The sequence below is a fragment of the Coregonus clupeaformis genome, chromosome 1 (genome assembly GCF_020615455.1).
Source record: "Coregonus clupeaformis isolate EN_2021a chromosome 1, ASM2061545v1, whole genome shotgun sequence".
NCBI classification, from domain to species: domain Eukaryota; kingdom Metazoa; phylum Chordata; class Actinopteri; order Salmoniformes; family Salmonidae; genus Coregonus; species Coregonus clupeaformis.
This window is the reverse complement of record NC_059192.1, coordinates 65,314,515-65,335,813: the sequence shown is the minus strand read 5'-3', so window position 1 is coordinate 65,335,813 and position 21,299 is coordinate 65,314,515. Positions and strand designations below refer to the sequence as shown.

General features: G+C 47.6%; 1 protein-coding gene across 1 annotated transcript in view; it reads right to left on the bottom strand.

The window, feature by feature from the left end:
* The window catches only part of ehbp1 (EH domain binding protein 1), a gene marked incomplete at its 3' end in the record, with an annotated part of 223,343 nt that overhangs the window by 44,720 nt on the left and 157,324 nt on the right, over positions 1-21,299 (bottom strand). The window contains 6 exon segments of the mRNA XM_045215207.1: positions 13,322-13,468; positions 14,505-14,540; positions 16,937-17,191; positions 17,235-17,316; positions 17,489-17,670; positions 18,008-18,190. Of these exon segments, the coding sequence (XP_045071142.1) occupies positions 13,322-13,468; positions 14,505-14,540; positions 16,937-17,191; positions 17,235-17,316; positions 17,489-17,670; positions 18,008-18,190 (885 nt within the window).

The following is a 21,299-nucleotide window of genomic DNA, read 5'->3' as shown; positions in this document are numbered from 1 at the left end:
TAACTAACTTCACAGATCTTCATTGTAAAGGGTTTAAACACTGTTTCCCATGCTTGTTCAATGAACCATAAACAATTAATGAACAGGCACCTGTGCAACGGTCGTTAAGACACTAACAGCTTACAGACGGTAGGCAATTAAGATCACAGTTAGGACACTAAAGAGGCCTTTCTACTGACTCTGAAAAACACCAAAAGAAAGATGCCCAGGGTCCCTGCTCATCTGCGTGAACCTGCCTTAGGCATGCTGCAAGGAGGCATGAGGACTGCAGACGTGGCCAGGGCAATAAATTGCAATGTCCGTACTGTGAGACGCCTAAGACAGCGCTACAGGGAGACAGGACGAACAGCTGATCGTCCTCGCAGTGGCAGACCACGTGTAACAACACCTGCACAGGATCGGTACATCCGAACAGCACACCTGCGGGACAGGTACAGGATGGCAACAACAACTGCTTGAGTTACACCTGGAATGCACAATCCTTCCATCAGTGCTCAGACTGTCCGCAATAGGCTGAGAGAGGCTGGACTGAGGGCTTGTAGGCCTGTTGTAAGGCAGGTCCTCACCAGACATCACCGGCAACAACGTCGCCTATGGGCACAAACCCACCGTCGCTGGACCAGACAGGACTGGCAAAAAGTGCTCTTCACTGACGAGTCGCGGTTTTGTCTCACCAGGGTGATGGTCGGATTCGCGTTTATCATCGAAGGAATGAGCGTTACACCGAGGCCTGTACTCTGGAGCGGGATCGATTTGGAGGTGGAGGGTCCGTCATGGTCTGGGGCGGTGTGTCACAGCATCATCGGACTGAGCTTGTTGTCATTGCAGGCAATCTCAACGCTGTGCGTTACAGGGAAGACATCCTCCTCCCTCATGTGGTACCCTTCCTGCAGGCTCATCCTGACATGACCCTCCAGCATGACAATGCCACCATTATTACATTTTTGTTAGTCACATGTCTGTGGAACTTGTTCAGTTTATGTCTCAGTTTTTTTTACACATGTTAAGTTTGCTGAAAATAAACGCAGTTGACAGTGAGAGGACGTTTCTTTTTTTTCCTCTGAGTTTATGTGTGTCTGTCTGTGTATATGTGTATATATATATATATGTGTGTGTGTGTGTCTGTATATATATGTGTGTGTGTGTCTGTATGTGTATGTATATATGTGTGTGTGTGTATATTTGTGTATATGTGTGTGTATATGTGTGTGTATATTTGTCTATATGTGTGTGTGTATATGTGTGTAGCTCAGTTGGTAGAGCATGGCGCTTGCAACGCCAGGGTTGTGGGTTCGATTCCCACGGGGGACCATTATGAAAATGTATGCACTCATTAACTGTAAGTCGCTCTGGATAAGAGCGTCTGCTAAATGACTAAAATGTAAATGTAAAATGTATATGTGCACTCTATATGTGCAGTGAGGGAAAAAAGGTATTTGATCCCGTGCTGATTTTGTACGTTTGCCCACTGACAAAGACATGATCAGTCTATAATTTTAATGGTAGGTTTATTTGAACAGTGAGAGACAGAATAACAACAAAAAAATCCAGAAAACCGCATGTCAAAAATGTTATAAATTGATTTGCATTTTAATGAGGGAAATAAGTATTTGACCCCTCTGCAAAACATGACTTAGTATTTGGTGGCAAAACCCGTGTTGGCAATCACAGAGGTCAGACGTTTCTTGTAGTTGGCCACCAGGTTTGCACACATCTCAGGAGGGATTTTGTTCCACTCCTCTTTGCAGATCTTCTCCAAGTCATTAAGGTTTTGAGGCTGACGTTTCGCAACTCGAACCTTCAGCTCCCTCCACAGATGTTCTATGGGATTAAGGTCTGGAGACTGGCTAGGCCACTCCAGGACCTTAATGTGCTTCTTCTTGAGCCACTCCTTTGTTGCCTTGGCTGTGTGTTTTGGGTCATTGTCATGCTGGAATACCCATCCATGACCCATTTTCAATGCCCTGGCTGAGGGAAGGAGGTTCTCACCCAAGATTTGACGGTACATGGCCCCGTCCATCGTCCCTTTGATGCAGTGAAGTTGTCCTGTCCCCTTAGCAGAAAAACACCCCCAAAGCATAATGTTTCCACCTCCATGTTTGACGGTGGGGATGGTGTTCTTGGGGTCATAGGCAGCATTCCTCCTCCTCCAAACACGGCGAGTTGATTTGATGCCAAAGAGCTCGATTTTGGTCTCATCTGACCACAACACTTTCACCCAGTTCTCCTCTGAATCATTCAGATGTTCATTGGCAAACTTCAGACAGGCCTGTATATATGCTTTCTTGAGCAGGGGGACCTTGCGAGCGCTGCAGGATTTCAGTCCTTCACGGCGTAGTGTGTTACCAATTGTTTTCTTGGTGACTATGGTCCCAGCTGCCTTGAGATCATTGACAAGATCCTCCCGTGTAGTTCTGGGCTGATTCCTCACCGTTCTCATGATCATTGCAACTCCACGAGGTGAGATCTTGCATGGACCCCCAGGCCGAGGGAGATTGACAGTTAATTTGTGTTTCTTCCATTTGCGAATAATCGCACCAACTGTTGTCACCTTCTCACCAAGCTGCTTGGCGATGGTCTTGTAGCCCATTCCAGCCTTGTGTAGGTCTACAATCTTGTCCCTGACATCCTTGGAGAGCTCTTTGGTCTTGGCCATGGTGGAGAGTTTGGAATCTGATTGATTGATTGCTTCTGTGGACAGGTGTCTTTTATACAGGTAACAAACTGAGATTAGGAGCACTCCCTTTAAGAGTGTGCTCCTAATCTCAGCTCGTTACCTGGATAAAAGACACCTGGGAGCCAGAAATCTTTCTGATTGAGAGGGGGTCAAATACTTCAAATCAAATCAAATCAAATCAAATTGGTCACATGCGCCGAATACAACAGGTGCAGACATTACAGTGAAATGCTTACTTACAGCCCTTAACCAACAGTGCATTTATTAAAAAAATAAAAAGTAAAAATAAAACAACAACAAAAAAAGTGTTGAGGAAAAAAAAGAAAAAAAAGAGCAGAAGTAAAATAAAGTGACAGTAGGGAGGCTATATATACAGGGGGGTACCGTTGCAGAGTCAATGTGCGGGGGCACCGGCTAGTTGAGGTAGTTGAGGTAATATGTACATGTGGGTAGAGTTAAAGTGACTATGCATAAATACTTAACAGAGTAGCAGCAGCGTAAAAAGGATGGGGTGGGGGGGCAGTGCAAATAGTCCGGGTAGCCATGATTAGCTGTTCAGGAGTCTTATGGCTTGGGGGTAGAAGCTGTTGAGAAGTCTTTTGGACCTAGACTTGGCACTCGGTACCGCTTGCCGTGCGGTAGCAGAGAGAACAGTCTATGACTAGGGTGGCTGGAGTCTTTGACAATTTTGAGGGCCTTCCTCTGACACCGCCTGGTATAGAGGTCCTGGATGGCAGGAAGCTTTGCCCCAGTGATGTACTGGGCCGTACGCACTACCCTCTGTAGTGCCTTGCGGTCGGAGGCCAAGCAGTTGCCATACCAGGCGGTGATGCAACCAGTCAGGATGCTCTCGATGGTGCAGCTGTATAATTTTTTGAGGATCTGAGGACCCATGCCAAATCTTTTTAGTCTCCTGAGGGGGAATAGGCTTTGTCGTGCCCTCTTCACGACTGTCTTGGTGTGTTTGGACCATGACAGTTCGTTGGTGATGTGGACACCAAGGAACTTGAAGCTCTCAACCTGTTCCACTACAGCCCCGTCGATGAGAATGGGGGCGTGCTCAGTCCTCTTTTTTTTCCTGTAGTCCACAATCATCTCCTTTGTCTTGGTCACGTTGAGGGAGAGGTTGTTGTCCTGGCACCACACGGCCAGATCTCTGACCTCCTCCCTATAGGCTGTCTCATCGTTGTCGGTGATCAGGCCTACCACTGTTGTGTCGTCGGCAAACTTAATGATGGTGTTGGAGTCGTGCCTGGCCATGCAGTCATGGGTGAACAGAGAGTACAGGAGGGGACTGAGCACGCACCCCTGAGGGGCCCCTGTGTTGAGGATCAGTGTGGCAGATGTGTTGTTACCTACCCTTACCACCTGGGGGCGGCCCGTCAGGAAGTCCAGGATTCAGTTGCAGAGGGAGGTGTTTAGTCCCAGGATCCTTAGCTTAGTGATGAGCTTAGAGGGCACTATGGTGTTGAATGCTGAGCTGTAGTCAATGAATAGCATTCTCACGTAGGTGTTCCTCTTGTCCAGGTGGGAAAGGGCAGTGTGGAGTGCAATAGAGATTGCATCATCTGTGGATCTGTTGGGGCGGTATGCAAATTGGAGTGGGTCTAGGGTTTCTGGGATAATGCTGTTGATGTGAGCCATGACCAGCCTTTCAAAGCACTTCATGGCTACAGACGTCAGTGCTACGGGTCGGTAGTCATTTAGGCAGGTTATCTTAGAGTCCTTGGGCACGGGGACTATGGTGGTCTGCTTAAAACATGTTGGTATTACAGACTCAGTCAGAGACATGTTGAAAATGTCAGTGAAGACACTTGCCAGTTGGTCAGCACATGCTCGGAGTACACGTCCTGGTAATCCGTCTGGCCCTGCGGCCTTGTGAATGTTGACCTGCTTAAAAGTCTTACTCACATCGGCTACGGAGAGCGTGATCACATAGTCATCCGGAACAGCTGGTGCTCTCATGCATGCTTCAGTGTTGCTTGCCTCGAAGCGAGCATAGAAGTGGTTTAGCTCGTCTGGTAGGCTTGTGTCACTGGGCAGCTCGCGGCTGTGCTTCCCTTTGTAGTCTGTAATAGTTTTCAAGCCCTGCCACATCCGACGAGCGTCAGAGCCAGTGTAGTACGATTCAATCTTAGACCTGTATTGACTCTTTGCCTGTTTGATGGTTCGTCGGAGGTCATAGCAGGATTTCTTATAAGCGTCCGGGTTAGAGTCCCGTTCCTTGAAAGCGGCAGCTCTACCCTTTAGCTCAGTGCGGATGTTTCCTGTAATCCATGGCTTCTGGTTGGGGTATGTACGTACGGTCACTGTGGGGACGACATCATTGATGCACTTATTGATGAAGCCAGTGACTGATGTGGTGTACTCCTCAATGCTGTCTGAAGAATCAATTCATAACATTTTTGACATGCGTTTTTCTGGATTTTTTTGTTGTTATTCTGTCTCTCACTGTTCAAATAAACCTACCATTAAAATTATAGACTGATCATGTCTTTGTCAGTGGGCAAACGTACAAAATCAGCAGGGGATCAAATACTTTTTTCCCTCCCTGTATATGTGTATGTATGTTAATACTCACAGCCCATCTAACAGTAATTAAACAGTGTGCTCTCTAGACCCTGTTCCTATTACTGCAGAACAAACGGACTTGAACATTTAGTAAATCCACTGGATTAAACAACTGCAATTTCACATTAAAATGAACATTCAATCGTGAGCTCTTTAAGCTGCCTTTTTAGTCATCATATTATATTCATAGAAGTCAGCTTTCTGCTATTAGTTACATTAAAGCAATAAGGGGATGGAGTGAAGGAGTGAAGACGGGGGGAGGTGTTTCTGGGGTAAATTACTTGGCCGAAAGTTGAAGTTGGGTTTCAGAGTGTGTTTACAGTGTGTGTGTGAGACAGGGGGGGTTCAGAGTGTGTTTACAGTGTGTGTGTGTGTGTGTGTGTGTGTTTGTGACAGGGGGTTCAGAGTGTGTTTACAGTGTGTGTGTGTGACAGGGGTGTTTCAGAGTGTGTTTACAGTGTGTGTGTGTGTGACAGGGGGGTTCAGAGTGTGTTTACAGTGTGTGTGTGAGAGACGGGGGTTCAGAGTGTGTTTACAGTGTGTGTGTGTGTAACAGCGGGGTTCAGAGTGTGTTTACAGTGTGTGTGACAGGGGGGTTCAGAGTGTGTTTACAGTGTGTGTGTGAGAGACAGGGGGGTTCAGAGTGTGTTTACAGTGTGTGTGTGTGAGACAGGGGGGTTCAGAGTGTGTTTACAGTGTGTGTGTGAGAGACGGGGGGTTCAGAGTGTGTTTACAGTGTGTGTGTGTGTGAGACAGGGGGGTTCAGAGTGTGTTTACAGTGTGTCTCTCTCTCTCTTGCCTCTGATGACTTGATCAGGTCGTGTGATGCAGCTGAAGGAGCAGCAGCTGAAGGAGCAGCAGCTGAAGGAGCAGCAGCTGAAGGAGCCGTCTCTCTCTCTCTCTCACACACTTAATGTAGAGGCTTCCTTAGATCTTCACTCCAGCCAATTCACACACACACCTCGGGGGCGGAAAATAAACTCCCGGTGAACTATTTAGTTTCATTAGGGGCTGATTCATCAACTCCAGGTGAACCATTTAGTTTCATTAGGGGCTGATTCATCAAGTCCAGGTGAACCATTTAGTTTCATTAGGGGCTGATTCATCAACTCCAGGTGAACCATTTAGTTTCATTAGGGGCTGATTCATCAAGTCCAGGTGAACCATTTAGTTTCATTAGGGGCTGATTCATCAAGTCCAGGTGAACCATTTAGTTTCATTAGGGGCTGATTCATCAAGTCCAGGTGAACCATTTAGTTTCATTAGGGGCTGATTCATCAAGTCCAGGTGAACCATTTAGTTTCATTAGGGGCTGATTCATCACAGAGAGAAGATAAAAAAGGGACGGAGTGATATAGAAAGGAGACCTGCTGAAACACTATTACTGCTGTGAGAGGAGAGGAGGGGGAGAAAGAGGAGGAGAGGCAGAGAGGAGTGAGGATAGTTGAAAAGGAAAAGGGTGAGAGGTGATATTAGCATCTTCATTTTTCTATGTTTGTTGAAAAGGCAGCAGTGGGCTTTTTGAGGAGAGGAGAGGAGAGGAGAGGAGAGGAGAGGAGAGGAGAGGAGAGGAGAGGAGAGGAGGAGAGAGGAGGAGAGAGGGGAGGAGAGAGGAGAGTTGAGTGCAGGGGGCATTTGGAGTTGAAAGGTTTCTCTTCCCCCTCCTCTGCCCTCTTTTCTCCCTGCTTTCTCTGACAGCGAGGGTCACGGCAGACTCCAAGAAGTCACCTCTACGCCACAGAGAGAAAGAGCTGGTCGGTGAAAATCAAACAGAGTCCAATTAAAGGGATCAGAACGAGCCAGTGAGCACGAGGACCAAGCAACACTCACCTGGAACACACACACACACACACCTTGACGTACAAATAGGATTCACAAACACACACATACAGAAATACACTTACATACATATAGACAGACACCTTGCCATACAAATACCATGCACACACACACACACCTCTCCCACCCAGACCTAGTGTGCATCCTCATAATTACCATGGCCAGGACTGTGTGAAATTACTGCTCTCATCTGCTAATGGAGGAAGAGACCTGGAGCGAACAGTCACACACACACACACACACACACACACACACACACACACACACCCTATTTACATGTTAAGAGAATATGTACTATCTACATGTGGAAAAAGAGAGAATTTTAAGCGAGAGAGAGAGGAAGAGAGAGAGAGAGGAGAGAGAGAGCGAGAGAGAGCGGAAGGTGCTGGCATAGTTTGAGACGCCACTTACTCTCTCCATGCAGATGAAAGAGAGGAAGAGGGGAGTTGTGGAGGTGGGGAGGGGGAGGAGGAAACATTTATTTTTGATGATTGTTCATTAATGACTAATTTGCCTGCAGCGGGGGGCATGACATCACAAGAGATCTGGACTAAACGGCCTAATAGATGTTGAAGCCTACCTAGGAGGGGGTAAGGAGAGGGAGGGAGGGAGGTTTGGGAGGGAGGGGGAGAGGGTGGGAGGGAGGGGGTAAGGAGAGGGAGGGAGGGAGGGGGGAGGGTGGGAGGGAGGGGGTAAGGAGAGGGAGGGAGGAGGGGAGAGGGTGGGAGGAGGGGGGAGAGAGGGAGGGAGACAACGCAAAAACAATTAGTATTACTGCTCTGTCAAAGGGTTAGAATATAGAAAAGAGAGAGAGAGAGAGAGGGGGAGAGGGGGAGAGAGAGAGAGAGAGATAGAGAGAGATAGAGAGAGAGAGGAGAGAGAGAGAGAGAGAGAGAGAGAGAGAGAGAGAGAGAGAGAGAGAGAGAGAGAGAGAGAGAGAGAGAGAGAGATTGTTATTGTTTATTTCACTTGCTTTGGCAATGTAAACATGTTTCCAATAAAGTTTTTGTATGGAGGTCAACTGGTAGAGCATGGCGCTTGCAACGACAGGGTTGTGGGTTCGATTCCCATGGGGGGGGGCCAGTATGATATTTTATTTTATTTTTTAATGTATGCATCTGCTAAATGACTAAAATGTAAATGTAAAGCCCCTTTTAAATTTAATTGAATTGAGAGAGCGCGAGAGAGACAGAGAGAGAGAGAGAGAGAGAGAGGGGGGAGAGAGAGAGAGGGAGAGAGAGGGAGAGAGAGAGAGAGAGGGAGAGAGAGAGGGAGAGAGAGAGAGAGAGAGAGAGAGAGAGAGAGAGAGAGAGAGAGAGAGAGAGAGAGAGAGAGAGAGAGAGAGAGAGAGAGAGAGAGGGAGGGAGAGGGAGAGAGTGGAGTGAGTGAAAATAGCAAAGAAGAAAGTAGAAGGAGAAAAGTGAGAAAGAAAGAGAGAAGGAGAAAGGCAGTATGAGAAAAAGAGAGTGAGTGAGAAAGAAAAGAAAGAAAGAAGTGAACTGGTGACCTCAGTTTAATTATTTATATTTTTGTATTTATTATACATTTAGCAGACGCTCTTATCCAGAGCGACTTACAGGAGCAATTAGGGTTAAGTGCCTTGCTTAAGGGCACATCGACAGATTTTTCACCTAGTCGGCTCGGGGATTAGAACCAGCGACCTTTCGGTTACTGGCACAACGCTCTTACCCACTAAGCTACCTGCCGCCAGTTCAAAGAGCGTGGCAGCATGGGCCACTATTAGAGAGGTAGGGGAGAGCAGAGGGCAACACACACTCACACACACACATCTATGGGGAGGGTTTAGAGAGGGGTCCAGGGACATACCAGCGCTCCCAGACAAAGGTCTGTTTCCCTGGGGTGGAGAGAGACACAGCTACCTCCTCTCTGGTTCATCATAGTTAGCTTAGCCTGATCCGCTATCAATCATACAACATCCATAGGTTACTGTTAGCATTCAATAAACCCTACAACTGGGTTGTATTCACTAGACACCAAACGGGACCTACCTGAATTTGACCAATAAGAAATGCTGGTTTTCGTTGTTCATGGCAAAATGTTCAAATAATTTCCAAGATCAAATAATTTCCTGGTAACAATCCTTACTGTGATTATTTTCAATTAAAATGGCCAAAAATAAACAAAAATAGCTTCTTAGCAAAGACCAATTTCTCAAGCAAGAATTTAGCTAGGACTGTCTGGGAGTGGTCTGAGTGGGGATGGGAAAACTGAAAAATAGCTATTATTGGCAGAGAGGTTTGGAACTCTCTCTCTTATTGCTCAATTAACTCAACATTTCTCCCACCAAAACAGGCTGAAATTTCAGGTGGTCTATTATCATCATTTTCACAGTATTATTCCAACCTCATAGTGTGGAAATATATATAAAAACACAGGAGAATCACATTTTTGCCTGCACTGGGCCTTTAAAGGAATTGCTTTCTCCCTCTCCTCTCCGTTCATCTCCTCCCTCCTTCCCTTTCCACTACATTAGTGGCATTGCGTCCGTACACCTAAAGGAACTAATTTATCTCTCTCCTTCTCTCCCTCCCTCCATCCATCCCTCCCTCTCCTCCCTCCTTCCCTTGCACCCACATTACTGGCAGAATGAAACCTGTTTTAATTGAATAAAAATATTCCGTATGCATGCTAAACCAGAAAGACCCTACTTAGAGAGGTTAGGGCCACGCTGCTGATAACGCGAGCACACGTATGCACGCATGCACACACACGTGCACGCAAGTAAACACACACGAGCGCGCACACACACACTGACAAGAATACACACGCATAAACACACACACCCTAATCAAAACAAGGCATCAAGTAATCTAATCTGAATCGCTGACAATTATCAGCTCACAGGAGAGGCTGGGAGGGGGACACTTTTAATCAATCCTTTCTATTAAAAAAGTGAAACAATTCAATAATTCCCCTCCTCCTTTCCCTCCCTCGCTCCCTCCTTCCTTCCCTAATGCGTCCCTTATTAGTGTTGTCCTTGGGAAATAAGGAGTTAGAGGAAATGAAAGAAGGGAGGGAGAGCAGTCGCCTACTTAAACACCTTAAACTAGGCAATGAGGCGTCCATCTTGGCTTCACAGCATTAACAACAAGGGGATGGACGGTAGAGGACTTTTGGCTCCATAGGAATAGATTGGCCCCTGTGAAAGACTTTGAAAAACTATTTTGATTATATTTCCCTTCTGAAGAACTTGAAACAAGTCTCTGACTGGTGCTTCTTGGAAGGTTGTCTTTTTTTTGTGGTTAAGATTATGCTGAATTTGTTATTCCTAAGGCCCACAGAGGCAGACACAGGCACATGCACACACACACACACCTCAGTCGCATGCATGCACACGCACACACACAGCAACCATTTAATTCAAGGGCATCAGGCATGTCCTTTCGGGATGCAGACAACGAACGGCGGGTGCAAAGCTGCCGCTTTTTAGATATTTCATTACTGAAAGGTATTCATTTCATTTTTTCTTCAAATCCTTTGTCATCAGTCCCTCTCTCTCCCCCCTACTTTTTATTCGCTCCTCTTTCCTTCAATACAATACAGAACATTTGGAAAGGTCATACTGGATTCGACCACACCATTTTGTGAGGTAACTGCAGGCTTCAAATTGTATCCACATGTTCATCTGACTCTGGGGAAGTAGATAAAGGGCTTCATTGCCAAAATCCCCAAGTATCCCTTTAAGGGGGTTGGTGTGACATTAATTTAATGTTATACGACTGACAGATGGAAGGAGAAAGGGAGAGAGAGAGAGAGTGAGAGGGAGAGGGAGAGGGAGAGGGAGAGGGAGAGAGAGAGAGAGAGAGAGAGAGAGAGAGAGAGAGAGAGAGTCAGGCCCCTAACCCTATGACACTATCAGGCCCCTAACCCTATGACACTATCAGGCCCCTAACCCTATGACACTATCAGGCCCCTAACCCTTTGACACTATCAGGCCCCTAACCCTTTGACACTATCAGGCCCCTAACCCTTTGACACTATCAGGCCCCTAACCCTTTGACACTATCAGGCCCCTAACCCTTTGACACTATCAGGCCCCTAACCCTATAACACTATCAGGCCCCTAACCCTTTGACACTATCAGGCCCCTAACCCTTTGACACTATCAGGCCCCTAACCCTTTGAAGCTATCAGGCCCCTAACCCTTTGACACTATCAGGCCCCTAACCCTATGACACTATCAGGCCTCTAACCCTATGACACTATCAGGCCCCTAACCCTATGACACTATCAGGCCCCTAACCCTATGACACTATCAGGCCCCTAACCCTTTGACACTATCAGGCCCCTAACCCTATGACACTATCAGGCCCCTAACCCTATGACACTATCAGGCCCCTAACCCTATGACACTATCAGGCCCCTAAACCTAACCCTATGACACTATCAGGCCCCTAACCCTATGACACTATCAGGCCCCTAACCCTATGACACTATCAGGCCCCTAAACCTAACCCTATGACACTATCAGGCCCCTAACCCTATGACACTATCAGGCCCCTAACCCTAAGACACTATCAGGCCTCTAACCCTAACCCTAACCCTATGACACTATCAGGCCCCTAACCCTATGACACTATCAGGCCCCTAACCCTAACCCTAACCCTATGACACTATCAGGCCCCTAACCCTATGACACTATCAGGCCCCTAACCCTATAACACTATCAGGCCCCTAACCCTTTGACGCTATCAGGCCCCTAACCCTATGACACTATCAGGCCCCTAACCCTTTGACACTATCAGGCCCCTAACCCTATGACACTATCAGGCCCCTAACCCCAACCCTATGACACTATCAGGCCCCTAACCCTATGACACTATCAGGCCCCTGTGGGCGTCCTGAAAAGAGCCTGAGCAGAAGTTAATAAGGAAGGACCCTTGAGAAGGCCCTCTCAACCGCCCGCTCACGATCCTGCCATTGTCACCAGTTACACAGAGCAGGACGGGGGTGGCGTGGAGAAAAGAGCATCCCTGTCAAATGTGGGAGCAGGAAACGAGGGAGCAGTTTGGAAATGGCTTTTCAATGTCACAGGGAAAAGGAGGTGTCATTGAAAGAGAGAGAGAGAGAGAGAGAGAGAGGGAGAGAGAGAGAGAGAGAGAGAGAGAGAGAGAGAGAGAGAGAGAGAGAGAGAGAGAGAGAGAGAGAGAGAGAGAGAGAGAGAGAGAGAGAGAGAGAGAGAGAGAGAGGGAGGGAGGGAAAGGAGGACAAAGCAGTATGGAGTGGTGTGGAAGGAGAGGAATAGAATGTTCTCTCGCTACATGACATGAGAGGGGGATGGAGAGGAAGAGTCAGCAAAGTGGCCAAGCTTGAAAAGGATGAAGGTTCCACTTTTCTCTCTTCTGTCCATTTAGGGCTTTCACACAGTCCAGTGCACTGAGAGCAGTCCAAATGACAGAACTATCACAGACTCACTCTGCCTACAACACTCACACGGACACACACACACACACACTCACATGGACACACACTCACACGGACACACACTCACATGGACACACACACACACGGACACACACACACACGGACGGACACACTCACACGGACGGACACACACTCACACGGACACACACACACACGGACACACACACTCACATGGACACACACACACACGGACACACACTCACATGGACACACACACACACGGACACACACACACACGGACGGACACACACACGGACGGACACACTCACACGGACACACACACTCACATGGACACACACTCACATACACACCATGACTTCAAGTCACTTTTACACTCACCACATACACTGCTGCTACTGTCTATTATCTAACCTGGTTATTACCTGGTACTTCCTGTATATATCAATGTTATTACCTGCTACTTCCTGTATATAGCCATGTTATTACCTGGTACTTCCTGTATATAGCCATGTTATTACCTGGTACTTCCTGTATATGGCCATGTTATTACCTGGTACTTCCTGTATATAGCCATGTTGTTTTTAATCATTATTGTTATTCACTGTGTATTTATTCCTTGTGTCACTATTCTTTAAAAAAAAAAAAAATTGTTATCTTTAACTCTGCATTGTTGGAAAAGACCTGTAGTAAGCATTTCACTGTTAGTCTACAACTGTTGTTTATGAAGCATGTGACCAATGACATTTGATTTGAAGTGTCTCAAAACTATCACCCACATCAAAAAAAAGGAGCACACAATCTCAATGTCATACACACACACACTCTTACGTCAGTGACTTGAGGCGTTTTAACCGGGACGGAGTTAGCCGAGTTGGCTGTGTGCTTGCTGCCGGCCTTCATGGCAGCGTCCCGCCGGGCCTGCTCCAGGAGAAGCCTGGCTCTTTCCTTCAGCTCCTCCTGCCGAGACTGCACCTTCTGTGGGGGAGAGACGAGAGGGGTGGGGTGGAGGTCAGGGAGAGGGAGTGGAGTAAGACAACTACATCTCCATGGTCCTGTTCTGATACTTTATAAATGCTTTCCTTCTTCCTCCATCTATGAGGGTTAGATTTCCATACAGCCTTATTGTGACACATGGCTGACATGAGGGTTAGATTTCCATACAGCCTTATTGTGACACATGGCTGACATGAGGGTTAGATTTCCATACAGCCTTATTGTGACACATGGCTGACATGAGGGTTAGATTTCCATACAGCCTTATTGTGACACATGGCTGACATGAGGGTTAGATTTCCATACAGCCTTATTGTGACACATGGCTGACATGAGGGTTAGATTTCCATACAGCCTTATTGTGACACATGGCTGACATTAGGGTTAGATTTCCATACAGCCTTATTGTGACACATGGCTGACATGAGGGTTAGATTTCCATACAGCCTTATTGTGACACATGGCTGACATGAGGGTTAGATTTCCATACAGCCTTATTGTGACACATGGCTGACATGAGGGTTAGATTTCCATACAGCCTTATTGTGACACATGGCTGACATGAGGGTTAGATTTCCATACAGCCTTATTGTGACACATGGCTGACATGAGGGTTAGATTTCCATACAGCCTTATTGTGACACATGGCTGACATGAGGGTTAGATTTCCATACAGCCTTATTGTGACACATGGCTGACATGAGGGTTAGATTTCCATACAGCCTTATTGTGACACATGGCTGACATGAGAGTTAGATTTCCATACAGCCTTATTGTGACACATGGCTGACATGAGGGTTAGATTTCCATACAGCCTTATTGTGACACATGGCTGACATGAGGGTTAGATTTCCATACAGCCTTATTGTGACACATGGCTGACATGAGGGTTGTATAGCAGGGCTGTAGATGTTTTGCTCTCTTTCTTCCAATCTCTCTTGCTTTCTCTCGCTCTCTCTCTCTCCCTCTACCTCTCTCTTTCATTATCTCTCTCTCTCTACCTCTCTCACACACTCACCTTTTCCACTGGGGAGCTGGGGACGGGCGTAGGCTCCTGAGAGAGAGAGAGACAGAGTAATGTAATAAATATAATGTAATCCACTAGATGATGGTCCATTTCAGCGAAGGGCCCTCCTCCCTACTGCAGTATAAGTCCGCTTTCCCAATGGCACACTGTTCCCTACATAGTACCCTATAGGCCCTGGTCAAAAGAAGTGCACTATATAGGGAATAGGGTTCCATTTGGGACAGTATGTGAGTGATATTGGTACAGGTGAAGGCTGTGGGATGACTATCTATCTGTCCTTAGTGTTGGAGTTACAGCAGCAGGGGGTGTGTCCCAAATACCACCCTATTCCTTATATAGTGCACTAGGGCCCATACGACCCCTGGTTAAAAGTAGTGCACTATTTAGGGAGTAGGATGGAATGTGGGACTCAGCCTCCCTGTCTCTATCACCACAGACCTTTCTCATTACAGGGAGCTATGCAACGGTAAAGTGGTGGAGAGAAGGTGACACACACACACACACACAGGCTCACACACACAGGCTCACACACACACACACACACAGGCTCACACACACACACACACACACACAGGCTACACACACACACACACAGGCTCACACACACACACACACACACACACACACACACACACACACACACACACACACACACACACACACACACACACAGGCTCACACACACACACACACACAGGCACACACACGCACACACACAGGCACACACACACACACAGGCTCACACATACACACACACACCAATATGCATGCACGACCACTTGCACACACACACACACACACACACTCACACTCAGACACTCACACATCCAGACATGCACCTTCCCATTGCCTCCCTATCCACACGTCCATCTGCAGTAATCCACGGTGCAGAATAGACAGGGACAGGCATAAACCGCGGCTTGGTGCGCTGAACCAAACTAAGTCCATGTTTCAGAAACTAAGTCCACGGTTGAAATGGTTTAAAACCCAATGACAAGAAGCTTGTCCTTGCTAAAACCGTTGCGAAGGCCTCTGTAATATATCATTGGGGGGCTACTATATTACATTTACATACATCATTTAGCAGACGCTCTTATCCAGAGCCACTTACAAATTGGTGCATTCAACTTATGATAGCCAGTGGGACAACTACAATTATTATTATAAAAAATTTTTTTGGGGGGGGGGTCGGGGAAGAAGGATTACTTTATACTATTCCAGGTATTCCATAAAGAGGTAGGGATTTCAAGTGTCTCCGGAAGGTGGTCAGTGACTCCGCTGTCCTGGCGTCGTGGGGAGCTTGTTCCACCATTGGGGTGCCAGAGCAGCGAATATGGCGGTTGATGTTTATTGTCATTAGTCTTGTCCTGGAGGCAGATCTGAGCGATTTCCCAGCTGCATAGTCAACATTGGCTATATTGTAAAGATCCATGAAAACAAAAATGTGCTTTTTGGTCGTAATTTAAGGTTAGGGTTAGCCATTAGGGTTAGCAGTGTGGTTAAGATTAGGTTTAAAATTGTATGACTTTGTGGAAGAGCTGCCTCCACAACAAGGTTCATGACAAAAAAAGGCTAACCTGCTACTATCTGGCCACGCTAGAAAAAACAGAAATGGAAACATGGAGCTATCTAAGGAACCATACAAATGATGTTAATCATTTAATATCCACCAGTGAGGTAGGTGGAGCATTATGACGGCAGTGACCTCCACGTCGACCTTTGAAGGTGTTAAATAGTGTTATGATCGAGGGGTTAAGGCAGGCAGGCAGGCGCGCACGTGTGTGTGTGTGTGTGTGTGTGTGTGTGTGCGTGTGTGTGACTGCGAGAGCTGAGGTGTGTCCTGTGAAGCGTATCCACGTAGGCACAGCACAACCTGCCATCACGCAGAGGGATGAGAAATATAATGAAAAATATAATGAAATGTCAAAAAAAAGCTTGTGGGATGTTTGGGTAATGTTAGCGTCTCTCGACCTGATGTGTGTGCTCGGGCCCACGGTGACAACATCTAAAATTGGATGGAAGCACCAGTTTTATACGTAGAAGAAATCCATCAGAAGTATTATGGTGTTTGGCTGGAGCAGTGTTTCTCAACGCGGCTTCTCCAGCACTTCGCTACAACGTTACATTCTTTTGTTCTAGCCTTGCACAAGCACACCGGATTACACTAATCAAGGGCTTGATGAGAAGCTGAGTAGTTGAATCAGGTGCGGCAGGGATCAAGTAAACGTGTAACGTTGAGGCTAAGAAAGATCCATTGTTAGTGTGTTGACCTGGTAAGTCGGCTTGTCTACATCATGTTTTGTTCACATGTTCTTAAAGTTAACTCATAAGTCCATACGGGCTGGGCACCAATTGGTGTATGACACTGAAATAAAATAAATCTATCTATCAGTCAAATCATATAGGCATATCTAGACATTTACCTGTTTAGTGGGCGTGTCAGCGTGGTTGTTAGGGGTGGGGCCGCTACAGTCGGAGGCGGTCTCAGACTCAGAGTGGCGGAGGCTGGCCCTCTTCTTCTTGATGAGGTCAGCATCACGGTTGTAGGAGAAGCCCAGCTTGTGGGAGGAGGGAGACGAGGCCCCTGGGGGCCCGTTGTCTGGGGCTCCATCCCTCATCCCTTCCTGCTCCCTCATCTCTCTCTCCGTCCCTCTCTCCGTCCCTCTCTCCATCTCTCTCTCCGTCTCTCTCTCAGTCCCTCTCTCCATCTCTCTCTCCAACCCTCTCTCTGTCCTCAGAGGGAGCTGGCTCAGGTCCAGGGTGTCTGCCTTCGGGGGTAGTTGTAGTTGACGTCGGTCGTCTCCTAGAGGTGTGGTGGCAAGGGAGCGAGGCGCGGCTCTGGGTTGGGAGGACTCTGTGGTGTTGGGGGGTAGAGCCGTGCGGGGCAAGGGGAGGGGGGGCGAGGTGGGAGAGGAGGGGGACACCCCAAAGGCAGGGAGGGAGAAAGATACAGTCTCACTCTTCCTCACACTCACCACCTCCATCTCCTCCTCCTCTCTTTAGCCACGGCTCTGTTGGCGGCGCCAGCGCCGTTAGCTCCGATGCTAACGTCCCCACTGGATCCAGTGGTCTGGGCATTAGCATCACTGACGTTTAGCTCGGCATAGAACTGGTCCTGGCCGATGGAGGCGTTGGTGTCTGTCTCGAAGTCTCCCACCTTCATGACAAGAATAATAATACCATTTAATTTTAGTTGTATAACTCTTTCTCACAAACCCCCCCAAAAAATATGAGTTTCGCTGGGACACAGAGAGTCAGCAAGCATCCTCCCCCTGGCTGGAAACTAGTTGTAGTTTTTGAAAGTCACTGAATCAAAATAAATAAATAGCCCCTGAGGACATTTTTTTATTTCTTCTCTTCTACAACAGAATTTTGAAAAAAAAAAGCAGTTTTCACATAAGGTATGGTATGGTGCTGGAGATGATGAATATGAGGTTTAACAGGTGAAGTGGCCCCACCTTGTATGTATTAACACCAACACCACCAACACCCACCTTGTATGTGCTGCGGCTGCTGTTGGCCTCTATCTGCACCACGTTGAGTTCCTCTCCACTGAAGTGGGCTCTGATCTGATAGAGGTATGTCATGACGGTCAGCTTGTCAGGTATGGCCAGCAGAACCATGTCCGACGGCTCCAACAGACGACTGATGCCCAGGCTGGCAAAAACATCATACGCCTGCACAGAGACACAGGGAAAACACATTTAATTACTACACCAAACCGGTTATTACCAAACCAAACGACTTCCACACAAAAGGAACACACGTAGTAATTACTACACCAAACCTAATGACTTATGGACTATAGGGAGCATTGACAAATGTCCTCCAAGTTTTTCCAGGTCGCGCCAAACCAGGTTAACACATCATTTCAATCAAATCTGGCAGGTATAGAAAATGTCAGATGGGGAAAACACAGAAACATCCCAAATCAAAGTAGACTTGCCAACGGCAGAAGACACTCATAAGGGCTTCCAAATCCATGACATGTAACCACCATATGGCTGCAATGGGAGAGGGGAAGAGAACTAACTACTGAGTGGTTTTGATGGAGATGGAGGATAGAGGGGGATGAAAGTGAGAGAGGAGGAGTGGGGGGTGAGACAGTGAGAGAGAGAGAGAGGAGTGGGGGGTGAGACAGTGAGAGAGAGAGGAGGAGTGGGGGGGGGTGAGAATGAGAGAGAGAGGAGGAGTGGGGGTGAGACGAGAGAGAGAGGAGTGGGGGGGGGGTGAGACAGTGAGAGAGAGAGAGAGGAGGAGTGGGGGGTGAGACAGTGAGAGAGAGAGAGAGGAGGGTGGGGGTGAGACAGTGAGAGAGAGAGAGAGGAGTGGGGGGGGTGAGACAGTGAGAGAGAGAGAGAGGAGTGGGGGGTGAGACAGTGAGAGAGAGAGGAGTGGGGGGTGAGACAGAGAAAGGAGTGGGGGTGAGACAGTGAGAGAGAACTGAGGGTTGAGGAGATGAGGGAGGGAGGGTAGAGGGGGTAGAGAGAGAAAACAAGAGGCCTTTTCGAACTGCATTGTTCTTAGCCCCGGGCTATCTTAGACCCAGGCTAGACTGGCCCTGGGCTATCTTAGACCCAGGCTAGACTGGCCCCGGGCTATCTTAGACCCAGGCTAGACTGGCCCCGGGCTATCTTAGACCCAGGCTAGACTGGCCCCGGGCTATCTTAGACCCAGGCTAGACTGGCCCCGGGCTATCTTAGACCCAGGCTAGACTGGCCCCGGGCTATCTTAGACCCAGGCTATCTTAGACCCAGGCTAGACTGGCCCTGGGCTATCTTAGACCCAGGCTAGACTGGCCCCGGGCTATCTTAGACCCAGGCTAGACTGGCCCTGGGCTATCTTCCCAGGCTGGGCTGCTTCTTAGACCCCTGGCCCTACTTAGACCCGTGGGGCGGGCCCCCAGACTGGCCCTGGGCTAAGCTTTAGCTCTGGGCTAAGGATTCCCACTTTATTCCAAAACCCTGGGCTATCGGACAAACACAACATTCTATCTCTGACACAAACAATAAGACATTTATTAACACATGATGTCCTCTGCTTCTGGCCTAGCATTTGATTTCCAACAGTGATGGTTTGTATAAACCTTGCCGTCTGCCTTTCCGACAATGTTTCACTTTTGAAATTCGATCTTGTCCCTGTACAGAGAACGCTGTGAACAAACGAGACATCAACTTTTCTGATCCAAGCGAAATCATGCAACAATATTATTATCATGGATTTATGCGATTAAATGTAAATAGAAAAGCTATGAAAAAGGAGGAGAATGGAGTGTTTGCTGCCGTTCCAGCTGTAGAGTTTGCATCTTTGGTTGGCTAAGTGAGAAGAGGTTAGCCAGACTGCATAGCAACCATTTTTGTTAGGCATAGCAACCAAGTTTTTATTTTTTGTCCTCAGATGGAAGAATGAAATAGTATGAATTGACTTATCAACATAACTTGCATAACGCATTACAGTCATCACCATCATATGTAAATTAAGTGAAAGTGCTGCTTTTGTGACTGGACAGTGAGCATTCTAGGGCGTTGTTCTTGACTCCGTTTAGCACTGGCTATTTTGGCTCCGTGTTTTTGGGGCTATCCCTGAAAAGTCGGTGCTAACCCTGCTCCGGAGCAGGGCCAGCTAGCCCTGAGCTAAAATCTCCCTTAGCCCCGGGATAAAATCTCCCTTAGCCCCGGGATAAAATCTCCCTTAGCCCCGGGATAAAATCTTCCTTAGCCCCAGGCTAAAATCTCCCTTAGCCCCGGGATAAAATCTCCCTTAGCCCCGGGATAAGGAGGTGCAGTGTGAATGCGCCTGAGGAGTGACAAAATTTGATAGGGGGTGAGGCCTGCTCCCATCTGACTGGATAGGAGAGATTTGGGACATGGCAATCACAACACGACCAGGTGTGTGTGTGTGTGTGTGTGTGTGTAACACTGCAGCCAAGGCAGCAGACAGGTCATGTCAGGGATGGTTGTCCCTGATAAGAGAGGCAGATACCCTGAGACAGAGCGCTTAATCCTAGAGGGGTGTGTGTGTGTGTGTGTTTGTCTGTATCTCTGTGTGTGTGTTTGTCTGTATCTGTGTGTGTGTGTGTGTGTGTATGCATGTGTCTTTGTGTGTGTGTGTTTCTTATCACCCTACATCAACCTGTCCATGCTCTCCACCAGCTAGCGTGTAATTGGTCTGATTTAAGACTGATGAGAAAATACAGAACCTGATTATCAACCCCAATCCCCCCGTCACCTGATACACAGAGAGGGAGGGAAGGGAGAGAGAGATGGAGACAGAGAGGGAAGGAAGGAAGGAAGGAAGGATGGAGACAGAGGGAGAGGGAAGGAAGGAAGGAAGGAAGGAAGGAAGGAAGGAAGGAAGGAAGGAAGGAAGGAAGGAAGGAAGGAAGGAAGGAAGGAAGGAAGGAAGGAGACAGAGGGGGAGGGAACGAGGGATGGAAAGAGATAGGGGGAGAGAAGGAGAAAGAGGAGGGATGGAGAGAGAGAGAGACAGAGAAACGAAGGGGAGACTAGTAATCATTATCAGAACCAATGACAGGTGAATAAACAGATGAAGAAAACACCACCATCCATTTTCCTTGGTTCAACACACACACACACACACACACACACAGACACACACAGACACACACAGACACACACACACACAGGCACAGACACACAGACACACAGACTGGGTATATCACAGCTTGTATATGGCTTGCTTGATAGTGTCTGTGTATTCCAACCTGTTGACAATCAAAGTCTCCTTGTCTCAATGCCTCCACATCCCCTCATCTCTCTCTCCAAC